This window comes from Prionailurus viverrinus, chromosome B2, assembly GCF_022837055.1.
Source record: "Prionailurus viverrinus isolate Anna chromosome B2, UM_Priviv_1.0, whole genome shotgun sequence".
NCBI lineage: Eukaryota > Metazoa > Chordata > Mammalia > Carnivora > Felidae > Prionailurus > Prionailurus viverrinus.
Genome location: NC_062565.1, coordinates 67,794,009 through 67,808,846, shown reverse-complemented (window position 1 = coordinate 67,808,846; position 14,838 = coordinate 67,794,009). Strand labels below are relative to the sequence as shown.

At 36.6% G+C, this 14,838-nt stretch overlaps 1 protein-coding gene across 4 annotated transcripts in view; it reads left to right on the top strand.

Moving 5' to 3' along the window:
* The window catches only part of COL12A1 (collagen type XII alpha 1 chain), a 117,242-nt gene that overhangs the window by 83,440 nt on the left and 18,964 nt on the right, over positions 1-14,838 (top strand). For all 4 annotated transcript variants that reach the window (XM_047858972.1, XM_047858970.1, XM_047858968.1 and 1 more), the window contains 10 exons: positions 1,126-1,249; positions 1,424-1,567; positions 3,514-3,678; positions 4,790-4,828; positions 4,925-5,063; positions 7,154-7,296; positions 7,569-7,678; positions 11,052-11,201; positions 13,047-13,124; positions 14,679-14,765. In XM_047858972.1, the coding sequence (XP_047714928.1) occupies positions 1,126-1,249; positions 1,424-1,567; positions 3,514-3,678; positions 4,790-4,828; positions 4,925-5,063; positions 7,154-7,296; positions 7,569-7,678; positions 11,052-11,201; positions 13,047-13,124; positions 14,679-14,765 (1,179 nt within the window). The remainder of the gene's footprint in view (positions 1-1,125; positions 1,250-1,423; positions 1,568-3,513; positions 3,679-4,789; positions 4,829-4,924; positions 5,064-7,153; positions 7,297-7,568; positions 7,679-11,051; positions 11,202-13,046; positions 13,125-14,678; positions 14,766-14,838) is intronic.

The window sequence follows — 14,838 nt, the reverse complement described above, 5'->3', positions numbered from 1 at the left end:
GGCTAGATGATACTGCTTTTGGAGAATTTAGGGCATTCTGACTCTGACTTCCTGCTTAAGACTTCCGACAATGATACATTTCCATAAAAGGTCATCTAATGTTCTGGAAATTAAATGCATTGTGATCGTCAATCCCTATTAAGATAGAGGACACAGTGATGAGCAGTGACTGGCGTGGGTGTGTGGCGTTTCATACTTCATCACTGTGTCATCTTTGATTATAAAAATAAGAGATTTTGACATAAGCCACACGTAAGTTCATAAACAAATCATGTATTCTTTTATGGAATATACTAAATTTAAAATCCCCAAATAATCCTGTGAACATTTTTCCAACCCAAGAAGAGTAAAAAATTCAAGCTAGTTATAGTCTTAAATTAATGTTTTAGCAATTAAGCCATTTTTTTCATCCATTCAGACACTGAGATTTCTAATAAAAAGCAAAAAATAACTACTGTATCATCTACTTTATATACGTGATTATCAGTCCTTAACATGACTCTGGAAAGTAAGGATAGTTATCTCCATTTTACTGATATGGAAATGAAAGCTCAGAGAGGTGCAGAACTTCCCCTATGTCACACAGCTACTAAGAGGCAGAGCTAGGATTTGAGCCCATTGAATTCTGACTACAAAGCCTGTACTCTGTCTAGTAAATTACACTAAGTTTGTGGTGAGTGCTGATTATTAGCACACTTACAACATTTTAATCTTACGATGAAGAATGAATGCAATTAGTGAGAAGAAGCAGTTGGCTAAGGACCAAATTGCTTAGCCAACATTTGAGTTCAAGATGGTGTGTTCTCATTTCTAATCCTGGGACCTCACTCTTCCCTAGCCTTGCCCATCTCTTCCTACATCCTAGAGAAAAGATGTGAATACTATATGAATACAGCATATTTACAATGTTAATATCAATTATTGGTGGTTTCATTGAAGATTAGAAATTAGTAAATTTAATGAGACAATAGTAGTCAGTGTTATAGTATTAGCTATAAAGAGCTTATAATAGTCTGTCAAATCTAAGATATTTATTTTCCCCATTCAACAACAGGAGGAGCCACTGGAAAATTGAACTATAGAAAGAGGTGTCTTAACCTCACCACCAACTACATTCCCTTTCAGGTCTCATTTGTGCAGTACAGTGACGAGGTCAAGTCTGAGTTCAAGTTGAACACGTACAATGACAAGGCCCAAGCCCTTGGGGCCCTCCAGAATATTAGGTACAGAGGAGGAAACACAAGAACAGGTACAGTTAATCAACTGTGAACGTAGACCTTCACTCTCCAAAGCATTTGGAGTGGTAGAACTGAGTGTACTACCACATTCTGATATTCATATTCTTCTCAGTTGAGTGTGTCTATTGGCATTTGGATAGTTTTCACTGAGGTGACAGTACAATGTTCCCTGCAACACTCTATAGGCAAAGCTCTCACGTTTATCAAGGAGAAGGTCTTGACCTGGGAGAGCGGCATGAGGAAGAATGTCCCCAAGGTGCTGGTTGTGGTCACAGATGGTCGGTCACAGGATGAGGTCAAGAAGGCAGCTTTGGTCATCCAGCAGTCGGGTAAGCACAGGCATGAATTTGATGTCTAGTGAGCGCACTCATTATCTTAACAGTTTTACATGTTCAGGAATGATTGCGAAAGATGAAACTGCTGATTTTACTTTATTTTTCCTGTTTTACTCTGGAGTCCATACCCTTGAAATGTTAGTTTATATTTAATTTGTGGATGGTTTAGTAAGTGCTGAGAAATGACATGGTGTGTATATATATGTATGTGTGTAAGATGTGACTTGGGGTATGTAAAAGAGCAAACCTAATTTCCCCATCATGGCTAGAAGGCTACAGAATGCAGTAATGGGATGGTCCCAGAGCAGACTTCCTACCATAGCAGAAGTGAATTTTGATGCTGGTTCCCTGTGCCAGGAGAAACATAGGGAAGCCTTTAGCTTTAGCACATCCTTGCAGATACAGTCCCAATGCAAATTGCTGAAAGGAGGAGGAGGAAGATATCTTTGAAGTGGACCTTGACAATCAAATATCCTGAGAGCCTCCTGGCAACACGGATTTGGATTCATTATTTAGGATTACTAGAGATGAAATTAGGTCTCACCAGCACTTGCGTTAACGCCCTCCACACCCCCAAATCCCAACTCCCAGGTAGAGTCCAAGGTTAACATATTTTAGAGAGAATTCTATTTTGTGCATGATTGTAGTAAATTTAGAAAGTACTTTGTGGGGCGCCTGGGTGGCACAGTCGGTTAAGCGTCCGACTTCAGCCAGGTCACGATCTCGCAGTCCGTGAGTTCGAGCCCCGCGTCAGGCTCTGGGCTGATGGCTCAGAGCCTGGAGCCTGTTTCCGATTCTGTGTCTCCCTCTCTCTGTGCCCCTCCCCCGTTCATGCTCTGTCTCTCTCTGTCTCAAAACTAAATAAAACGTTGAAAAAAATTTTTAAAAAAAGAAAGTACTTTGTTATATGGAATTTTTCATCGGCACATACATAATTCTTTGGGTAAAACCATGAGAGTCATGATTAGTGCTAAGTCATACTGTCTTCTTTCAATACAGATTGTTCTTTGTACTGACTTTTCTTTTTAAATAAGTTATTGCCTTTATTTTTTTAAGTTTATTTATTTGAGAGAGAGCAAGTGAGTGTGGGGGAGGAGCAGAGAGAGAGGGAGAGACAGTATCCCAAGCAGGTTCCACACTGTCAGTGCAGAGCCTGACATGGGACTCAAACCCACAACTGTGAGATTATGACCTGAGCCTAAATAAAGAGTCGAACGCTTAACTGACTGAGCCACCCACTCATTGCATGAGTGCAATGTCATGCACTTTGAACAGATATCTACATATTTTGGGCTTTTGGTTGATTTAAGTTTGGGGTGATGCATCCTTGCTCAAGTTACCTTACCTTATTTATATCTCATTAGAGAACTAATTTCTTATATAGTCTACTTTTTTCTACTTTCAGACTAAGCTTTTGGAGTGAAGTCTTTGTTTATTTGTGTTAGCCTAAATAAATGAAAGTTTATTTCCGCTGGGAATTAATAGATTCCATTTCAAGAGTGGCCAAAGTGCTGCCTTTGAGCCTGAGTTGTTGAGAAAATCAGTTTCAAGAACTCAAAGTTTAAAATGAGCCCATTCTTGGTTTCTGAATTACATAAGCTTAAAGTGTTAATGGTGCCTAAGAGAGCTGTCGAATGGATGGGTCTGTTAGGACTATGGATCTCTGGAAGGAAATGTGCACCACATCAAGTCTTTCTGCTGTTAAGATGTGTGCCTTTTAATTGTTAGGATTTTATTTTAGGAAACCCAAATAATTGAGTTTTCTAAGCCAGAAAACAGGAAGACCTGGAAAAGTCCAAGAGAGTTTATGTCCATTAAAAGGACTTACTGCATATACTGAGAAAAATGCAGTGTCATTTCTGAAAAGGTTTTATTTTGAACTGCTGAATAAAGTATGGAAAAGGGGACATGTAATTCACTCTATAAACACTGCTCTGCAGGGTTCAGTGTCTTTGTAGTCGGTGTGGCTGACGTTGACTACAATGAGCTCGCTAACATTGCCAGCAAACCGAGTGAACGGCACGTGTTCATTGTGGATGACTTTGAATCTTTTGAGAAGATTGAGGACAACCTTATCACGTTTGTCTGTGAGACTGCCACTTCAAGTAAGTCATGGTCCAGATGGATCCACAATCTCACCTGTTTTGGAAGAAAACGACTTAGTAGACAATGGCCTGTCCTGTATGGGATCAGGTCCGTGAGTAAATAGATTCGGGGAAATCACTTGGGAACCTGATGAATCATTGTTCCTATTGAGATCATGCTAAATGTGTGTTTGTCAGAGGTCCGCTTTTAGCCTTGAGGATGTAATATTCCTTGTATGGAAATGAAGTGTTTTAACATATCCTTTTCCCACCGTCCCAATGCTGTGACGTTTGAGTAAATTAATCTTCAGCTTAGAAATGCATTTATAGAAACATTTCTGTGAGATGAAGGTTTTCCCTATTAGTAATCAATTGGTATTTGTTCTGTCAACATCCGTGCTTCAAGGGAGCAAGGAAAACACTGAGTTTTGCGTGTGCACTCCATAGAAATTCACTTGGTCCTCTTTTGGTTTTTTGGGTGTAGATTTTTCTTGTTTTTGCCAAGACTTCAATGAACTTGGAGCTTTTCAAATACAGCGAAGGACCAAAGATCAATTATTTAAGTCAATTTATCCTCTTTCCTACCTGTAAGCACCGATTCTTGGGGTGTAATGGAGACACTTATGTGGCTAGTATTAGACCCCTGGTCCTAGGGAGGGCTACGCTTCACAGGTGTTATATCTTGCCTTCTCACACATTACTAAAAACTCAGAGATGTGCTTAGAGGTGGCAGCAGTGAACAATAATCTGGGGTTTACTCTCAGAACTCATGCCAAAGCTCAGAATGGAATTGCGCAGGGGAGGGAGGTAGTGGGTCTGGAGGTACCATTGCCTCCCTTGCGGTTCTGGGGTCCTGAAAGCCACCCTCTAGGATCCCTGGCTCTGGGGGCCCAGGGTGACACTGGGACTGGAGGATTTTCAGAAAACATTGATTATACCAGTTAGCACTATAATTTCTCCTACACAAAGGAAGTCTACAAGAAATCACTTATAAAGGGTTAGATGGATGTTATTTTTGTAAATGAACGAACACTCCCATGACTTGGTACATGTACATAGCTGCTTCGTGTGCGTGTGTAATGTTTGTGTATCATGTGGCTGAATCGAACTCAGAGAACATTGTATGTTGCAGGTTGTCCTCTCATTTATTTGGACGGCTACACCTCACCCGGTAAGCATTTATACCCTTGGACTAACTTATTTCCAGATTTAAGCAACAAAATAATTACAAGGACCTAATTTTGATCTTTTCTTTTCTGGTGTAAAGGTTTTAAGATGCTTGAAGCATACAACCTGACAGAAAAGAATTTTGCTTCCGTACCAGGAGTCTCTTTGGAGTCTGGGTCTTTCCCCAGCTACTCAGCATACAGACTTCAGAAGAATGCGTTTGTGAATCAGCCTACAGCGTAAGTGTGACGAGGAGTTTCTTTCTCTCATCATGGGCCTGACACTTTTTTGCAGCTCTTAGAATTTTTGCTGACGTCTTAAAATCTAGAAACTTTAGAATTGTCAGAAGTCTCCTCATGGATGACTTAGCTTAGTTTCCTTAAATACAGTCGGTTTAAGTGTCTTCCCCATCGGGTCACACAGGAGACTAAGACTCCAGCCTTACTATTCTCAGACCCAAGAATCTCATCCTGGTTCTGAAATATTATGGATAATGGACCTTTTAGGATTTAAGGCTAGGATTGTAGATTTAAGGCTTCTTGTAAGGGAGGCTGTTTAAGCAGGATGGCAACTAATTATTTTGAACATTTCTTCCTGTGGTGCAGAGGGACTGAATGGAATAAATGCCGAATGAGAGCCGGCATTCTTTTTAATGTTTCAGATCTCCAGAAGATGAAGTATTGTGGCACTTTTGCTTGTCCAAGATCAGACAGGCAGCGGTTAGTTTTTATTGGCCAATGCTCTGGCAATCTGTTGGGTAGCTCTAGCTGTTGTTATTTTACTTCATGAAAGTTTGCACCTGGGAATCATAACTAAAATATGTATTTTTTATTCATTAGAGTTAAAACACTTTAATATGTGTTTGGCAGCTTATGGGAAGAGAAGAGCAAGAAGAAATAAAGCCTTTAGAAACTTAGGACAGGGTCAGAAAATGATGTCTGAAATTTGAAATGCTCTGGGAAAGCTGATGGAAAATTCAGAATAAAACCAAAGCTAATTTCTTTTAAGAAAGCACAGATCATATTGTTGTAGTTTGACCACACTGTAAGTTCCTAACTCTTTTATGGTTAACCATGATGGTTCACAGTTTTAGGTTTGTCAGTGAATGTTAATACCCGGTGTTTAACTTCAGTCACCACAAGGTATGATTCCTACATTTAATTTGTGACAGCCTACTGTGTTCTCAAGAGTCAGAACTGTGGCTGAAAGACAGAAGCATGAATGCAATTACACTTTTTTCATAAGCACTCATTAACTAATGGAGAAACATGCACCGGGTGAGAGATGCATTAATATGGAGAAGATATTATTTTTAACATGGAATATTATGGAGATAGCAGGTTTTTGCACATATGAAAGGCATCATGTCAGCATGCTGAGAACATACGTTTTAAGAAGCAGGGCGGCATTGTGTTCCAGAAGTACCAGTGGTGTGGTACTAGGACATGAAACCTTCAGAGACATCCTGTGCCCTCCGTCAAAATTTGTGGAGGAACAGCTTCTTTTCTGTCCAAGAGTTGATAATTAAAGCCTTTTCGCTACCTTCAGGAAGAAAGTATTATTAAATGGTCTCACACAGAAAACCATCAATCCTGCTTCAGAGATTCCCCCGGAACAATGACTGACTCAACTCTGGAAGAGCACATGGGACCACATTTTTTGTCTAATGGCTTTAGAGCCAAGAAACATTTCCTTTTAATTGAATCACATCCTTTATCATCACTAAACGTTTGCACATGTACATGGGCTTAACGTTTATTACTGGTTTTATTTTTGGGAACATGTGAGCTTCTGGAGATTATGTGATTTATTTGATTTCAAGGGAGGAATTTGGAAGTGTAAAAACTATTAGAGATAGGCAAGGAGAAATTAAAACCTTAAGCTGTATTACTCATGATCTCATTCCCCTGACATTGTAAATTAAGCGTATTTAGTAAGATTCATTTTCTTAAAATTACATCCATAGATACAGTGTCTATCACTCTAAAATCATTATGTAATTTTATAATCATATTTGTGTCTAGAAACAATTAACAGTAGGATATTAACAGTTATTAACGGTAGGATAAAAGACCATTGGGCAATTTCCCAGACTTTTGCAAATTTAGCCAATTGTAAATAATCTATTCACTACTTACATAATAGATCTTTAGTGTTTGCTCTTTTGATGTGTTTCCTAAATTTTTCCTTTTCTAATATGTCACCAGATTATTATGACTAGCTTCTAATACTGCTGGTAATGAGTTTATTGTACAAAGATTTAAAATACTCTCTATTTCTGGTGAGAAATCTTTGTTAATTAACTAATCAGTTATGTTTTATCCAACAGAGATCTACACCCAAATGGACTTCCTTCTTCATATACAATTATATTATTGTTCAGACTTCTCCCAGAAACTCCCAGTGACCCTTTTGCAATTTGGCAAATCACAGATAGAGACTATAAACCACAAGTTGGCGTAATTGCAGATCGTAAGGATTTTTATCTTATTTTAAGGCACATGCATACTACTTTTGATTGTGAATTCTCTTTCCTTTTCTTTAAAAACCTACTGAATATATATAATTACTTGATACATGATTTTATGTTTAAAAATACAACGTATTGATAAATATTCTAATTTTATTTAATCTCAACTGAAATTATTGAATATTTTAGAAATCTCTCCAACAAGAATCATTAATATTTTCCACATAAAGTATACCATGCATGTGATTTAATAACAATTATGTGTTGGTTACAGCTTCTAGCAAGACATTATCATTCTTTAACAAGGATACAAGAGGTGAAGTGCAAACTGTTACATTTGACACAGATGAAGTGAAGACATTATTTTATGGCAGTTTTCACAAGGTAAAAACATAAAATATCTGATTATTTATAGAAAAAGGATATGATTTTAAAATTCAAACTAATTTATTATTTATTAAAAGGTCATGTTAAATTGGTAGAAACAGCTATGTCTTTTAAAACCAAAATCTTCTTTTAAAGAATTTGATTAATTTGAGAATATTTAAAATAAAACAGTAAGGGGCGCCTGGGTGGTTCAGTCAGTTAAGCGCCCGACTTTGGCTCAGGTCATGATCTCATCGGGCTCTGTGCTGACAGCTCAGAGCCTGGAGACTGCTTCAGATGCTGTGTTTCCCTCTCTGCCCCTCCCCTGCTCACACTCTGTCTCTCTGTCTCTCAAAAATGAATAAATATTTAAAAATTTTTAAATAAAACAGTAATTCTACTAACAAGGAGATAATTATTACTAATATGCTGATATGTTTTCAATGCTAATATCTTCAAAATTTGAATCATGTAGTAGGTATAGTTTTGTATGCCTATTTTTTCTACCTACCATTTTATTGTGAACCTTTATGTCATTTCATTTCAAAAGCTTAATTTTTGTGGATAGTATTTTAATTGATAAAAATAATTCTTTCATAGAGCACAGTAAGCTGCTTCTGCTTGTTTACCAAAGAGTTACAAGCATGCTAGTCCGAAAGTTATGATTATTGCCATCTAGGTTAGAGTGGGCTTTTTAATGGTATTCCGTCATTCATTGGATTTAGTTAACAGGAGGAATAGCACTTGTGCAACAGTAAGGCACTCAGAAAATTAGTCCCCGTGCATAGGAGACACATATTTCCAGTTCAGTCTGATTCTCAAGTAAAAATTGAACTTTCCTGTACTTGAGTAGTTTAGCTAGATTTTTTGAAAATTCTCTTCCTGAGAGTCTTGGTTTCTTTCCAGAATGTTTTTTCTTATTGATGAATCATTCTTGCAAAGGATAGCAAGGGACTCTCCTCATGAAGCTCAAAGTCACTTCAATGTACACATTGGTGAGAAGAAAAACAACAATGAAGGAAAAACGAAGATCTCTGAGTATAATGGCATATCTACTGCCATGATGAAGTACAGTAAAATAAATGCCTCACTGGGAAAGAAAATTCTAGCTTGACAAATATTATTAGCTTCAACTGCTCCTTATCTGATAATAGATGTTGAATTTGGCCAAGTTCTTATGAACTTTTTGGCTCATTAATACACCTATTAAACTCACATTTCAGTAGTTGCTAAAAAGAACTATTTTATTTTTCCTTCCATACCACTGAAGATATTAGAAATTTATGAACCAACTGATAACCACTTAAACACTATTATGTTTAAATTTCCAACCCTCATCAAATACTTCATTCTACTTTAAAAAAAAGCAGTATTTTGTGCAGAGGTCTATAATGACAGTCATTAATTACAAATCAAGATAATTTTTTCTGACATTTCTTTCTTTGCTTGCTTTTATGGAGAGGCATTTGTGTTCTTAGTTTTTATGTAATGCCTCTTCTTTTTCCTTCTGACAAGCTCTCTTGTCTCCTCAAATCTCTACCTTTTTTTCTCATCAGACTTTTCTTTTTTTAGTTTCTTCTCTGTGTTTTCACTATGCTCTTTTTCCTCCTGTACTCCTCCACCCCATTCTTATCAATTCAAGTACTAAGTTCAGTCACTATTGTCTGTTTACATTCTTTACTCATTCAAAGATTCGAACACTTTTCTCTCATTTTCCATTTAATTTGGGAATTCAAGTTCTTCAGTCTTTAGGATGTGAATGAGTGGTACTCTGATAGTAGGAAATTAATGAAAATGACATGCAGGGGACTCTTGGGAGAAAAGGAGCATAGGGTAAAAGAGCTTAAGTAAGGAATGGCGGACAGCTATTGCTTTTTAAGGATTCTCTTGACACGTTTTGTGTCTCTGTTCCAAGTGAGAAGTTTATCATAAGAAAAAAAGTGGAATAGATGAAAAATAAAAGATTTAGGGAACAGTAGAACTTGGGAAGGGAGATGAGTTGATAAGAGTGTTCCTATTTCTTCCTACTTTACTGTGACCAAAAAGGATTCACAGCTGGGAAATAGTCCCTAAATACTTGGGACAGTGGTCTACAGATGAAGAACCCACTCTGAAATGTTATTATGCCTGTATTTAAAATGTGATGAAAAGCACTGAAGAGATTGTAGGAAAATATGTTTTTAGCATGAGTTTCTTAATGGCTGGTATTGACTGGCAATTGGAATAATTTTGTTACAAATTAAAAGTTTTGATTTTGAAATAATTTTGGGGGTACTATGGTTTTTTCAAAATATTTTGTGAATTTTTGCCTCTGAGATTGTTCATAGAAGAGCCAAAAATAAGTTTTAGTTCTTATTAGATAATAAATATCTTGGAAATGCTTATATGGTCTTCTTCTTGAATTCAATATTAGATGATTGTTCCGGGGACATTTAAAGTTAATTTTTAGTAAGCTATGTATCACTTTTATATAAAAGCAATCAATATGCAGCTCACACTTAGAACTTAACAGATGCACTAAATTAATGTTTTGGTGGTGATTCTATGTGGGAAAAATATTCACTATTTAAAAACATTGCCAGAGATTGTCCTTATGCTTACTGACTCAAAGAACTTAAGGGTATTTCTTTTCCTTTTAACTTGGAGCCAACTTTTCAAAGTAATTATCGAGTGCTTACTTGAGTATTTGTGCTGTGATAAGTGGAAACTATGAGTATAACTATAAACTCAAAGATTACCTGCAGTCATTCTTTACACTGTTGAAATACAAATGTTTTATTAATTATCTGCACTAATAGATTTAAATTCTGAGTGTCCTGAATATCAGATAAGAAGTAAATCAACATAAGATTCTTTCCTTAAAAGGAAATTGAATCTTCTATTTATCAATTTCCAGAACCGAATCTCTGTAGAAGACGTGGGCTAATTCTTTACTATGTTAAATGTCTATATGGTATGCAAATTCTTTTTGGCTGAGAGTAGGGAATAACAAGTTAAAAATTGAGTTTAGCAAAATCAATGGAAGACATTTGAGGATCCTGTTTACTGAGTATAACAATACATTAATAATTTATTAACTTGTATTTGAATAGTTCTTTATAGTTAATGGGATCATCTCATCTACTACATTATCTCTGGTCATCTCAGAAAGAGTACATATGGGAAAATAGGCAATTATGCATGTATATGTGGATGAAGGCTCATTTAATTTGATGTTTTTAATAAATGACATTGACATTGTAATCTGACTGTTGGGATTTTAGTCCAAGACTTGATTTGGGATAACAATAATATAAAGAACATATTTGTCAACCTGTGATCTGAAATATGCAGAAATCACCCAAGTTTTTTGGGGTAGAAACTTTATAATGGAAACAAATGATCTTTTTAGGTTCATATTGTAGTGACCTCAAAAAGTGTTAAGATTTACATCGACTGCTATGAAATTATAGAAAAAGACATCAAGGAAGCTGGAAATATCACAACTGATGGTTATGAAATTCTTGGAAAACTTCTTAAAGGGGAGAGGAAATCAGCTACAGTAAGTCACACATTTTTATTTTTCTAGGTACTTTTCATTAAGATTGAAATAACATTTTAAAAATAATCAGTGGGTTGTTTTTGTTTTTGTTTTTGTTTTCTCAGTGGGTTTTAAATTGTCAAATTCCTTGGTCAGATTGAAACATCGAAAAAGTTACATTGAGGAAATATACTGCTGACAGAACATAATAATGTGGTTTACTGCTAGAAACAAAATAAGATGTCAAGACACCAGAGAACATCATGTAGTCATCTTGAAACAGTACCAAATTGGAGAGTAGAACACAAATAGTTGCCAGGATAATCAGTGAAATCTAAAATAACTCATTTTTTGTTCTTCAAAGATAGCAATTGTTAATACAAATTTCTGCAATCAAGACATTAAGCATTTGTAGCTTGATAACACAGACACAAACAGTGACTGTCATAGAGCCTGTGCTCTCTCTGAGAAGAGTCATCATCTGTCTGTCTCAGAAGGAAGATCAGTGTAGGAGGGTGGCCAGCTGACTGCATTACTCACAATTTGCACTGGCTCAAGTTTGAGGCGGGAGCATGCCAACCATATTTATAATGCTGTCTATTAGTAAAAATTTAAATCTAGAGTTTTCACTGTATCAGGCTAATTAAGTTTATATTAAATGTCAATCAATAATAATATTGATCCATAAGCAAGGTTAGGGGCACCTGGGTGGCTCAGTTGGTTAAGTGTCCAACTCTTGATTTTGGCTCAGGTCATGATCTCAGGGTCATGGGATCAAGCCCTGAGTCAGGCTCTGTGCTGAGCGTGGAACCTGCTTAAGATTCTCTCTCCCTCTCTCTGCCCCTCTCTGGTCTAAAAAAATAAATAAAAGCAAGGTTAACATTTTTGGCTTTTTAAAAGAATTTACTTACAAATATTAAATTTATTAATTTAGCTTTCTTCCACACACAGGATTTTGTTCTCTTAGATTCACAAGTGAAATTTTTATTCTGAAATGTAGAAACCATTAGTGCAAACTTAATATATTGTGATAAACATCTGGACTTTTAATTTAATTAAATTTAAACATTTTTTAGGATTAATAGAATACTTAATATGCCTAATCTTATAAATCAATAACGATGGTAATAATGATAACTAAGATTTATCAAGCACTTAGCATGTACCTTTTTATTTTTTTTAATTAAAATATAGGTGACACATAATGTTATATTACTTTCAGATGTACAACAGTGATTCAACAAGTTTATACATAGACTTTTTATTGAATAGTGTCTTTTTCTTTAAATAGAACAATTATAACAGGTTTATAAAAGGATGGCTACATCTAAGCAGCTTTTTCCTTTTTATCAAAATAACTTTATTTTTTAAATGTGGAAAGATAGAAAGTATATGCTATGTTGAAATAATTAAACTGAATCATCAAAGTTATTAGTCAGTCCCAGGTAAGAATTTATGAAAAGAAAACATCAATTTTAGAATAAATGAAGAATGTTATTTTTAATGTTATTTTTCTACAAGAGTGGACTTTTAAAAGTTGATTTAAATGGATGTAGTCTTCCAATTCTTAATTAAAGAAATTAATGTTTTCTTAAAAAAAAAACAAAACTCAATCAAGCATTTTATTTTAGCCGGGGAAGTGAATCAGATGTGGGAATTTCACATATGCATTTTGTTTTAACATCTCCTTCTCTTAGGCATAGGTTTTTATGTTCTTCCTGTATGAAGTAAGGATCACATTGCCCTCAAGGGTTTGCACTCTTGAGAGAGTCTTTGTGAGAAATTGGCAAAGGTTAAAATGTGGAGTTGTTAATATGAAATGTTTTTCACGCATCTTTAGCTGATGTTTCTGTTGGTTGTTTGCAGTTCCAAATCCAGAGTTTTGATATTGTATGCAGTCCGGTGTGGACCAGTAGAGACAGATGCTGTGATATTCCCTCTAGGGTAAGTAAGATGGAATGGAACCGTTGTTGTGGTCTTAAAAGCCCTCCTGCAATAAGGGATGCGGATGCAGATGGTCTGGGAGAGGAAGTAGCACTCAGCAACTGAATCTCCAAGACGGAGCCAAGGGATGTGCACGATGTGCATGCTCATCAGCTATCACAGCTGAGGCCAGTGACCTCCTCCTTTAAAATCCAGGAATACACAAGACCACATCTGAAATTCTCCCTAACAGCCAGGGTGGTTATGCGTAGTTAGAAAAGTCCGCTGGATCAGGGCGTTTGATATATCTACTAATTACAAAGCCCTCCTATTGCTTGTAAAATATCAGCATTTTACAGAATAAAAAACATCACCTTTGTGGACATCTAAGGCTTAGGGTAGACATAACCATATTACTTTATGAGATGATGGTTTTCCCTCATTGTGGCTACAAAGTTGAATGTGATGATGGAGTGTATGCTTTTGGCAAGCAGTGAGCTACATACATCCACAGGATCAACGTGTGTTATTTATTCCACAAATGCTTATTGAGCACCTATTTATTATAAGCCAGGCACAATTTTATGTGCGTGGATTACAGCAGTGAAAGTGAATATTCTAGTGGAAGGAAAGGAGAGAGAAAGAATTAACAAGTAGATACATGCTACATTACAAAGTAGAAAGTCTTATGATGAAAAAACAAATCATGGTGAAGGGATAGAGAGTCAGGCAAGCACTATCAGCCCTCAGTGATGAGGTGAGGTTTAAGCAGAGACCTGGTGAAGTAAGGGAGTGTACATTGTGGATGACGGGGACTGCATTCCAATCAGGGGAGACTGCACATGCAAAGGTCCTAAGACCACAAAGTGCCCTAAATATCTGAGAAATATTAAGTAGATCAGTGGGGCTGGAGTAAAGTGAACGGGAAGGGCAGTGGTAGGCAATGAGATGGGCAAGGTGATGCTGGTTTGCAGAATGTGTAAGGCCTTCTAGGCCATGGAAAGGATTTTAGATCTTACTCTGAACAAAATGGGCATTGATATCTGAGATACTCAGCATTTCTCTAATACTGGATTAGAGAAAACCACATTAAATTACCAGTGGACTATGTGGTGGTTTTATAAGCATTTCTTCGTTATATAAGGTTTCCTAAAGTAAAACGTAAAGACATAAAAGACCAAAGCAAGATTCAACATAAGACTATTTTTTTTTTTAATTTTTTTTTCAATGTTTATTTATTTTTGGGACAGAGAGAGACAGAGCATGAACGGGGGAGGGGCAGAGAGAGAGGGAGACACAGAATCGGAAACAGGCTCCAGGCTCCGAGCCATCAGCCCAGAGCCTGACGCGGGGCTCAAACTCACGGACCGCGAGATCGTGACCTGGCTGAAGTCGGACACTTAACCGACTGCGCCACCCAGGCGCCCCACATAAGACTATTTTTACTGATAAATACAAATTATTTCTTCAACTTGAGAACCGGATTTCCTTGTGTATGTAAGACAGATGGGGGTGGAGGATTGGAAGACATTTCACTTTCAATTCATAGTTGAATATTCTTTTTCAAAATTTCAGAGAGATGAAGCAAAATGCCCTGCTCTTCCCAATGCTTGTACATGTACACAGGACAGTGTTGGACCTCCAGGTCCACCAGGCCCTGCGGTAAGGAAACTGCAATAGTCCTTCTAGCCTTCCTCTTGAATCTTTGGAGTGATCATCTTTTTGCCAGTATGTA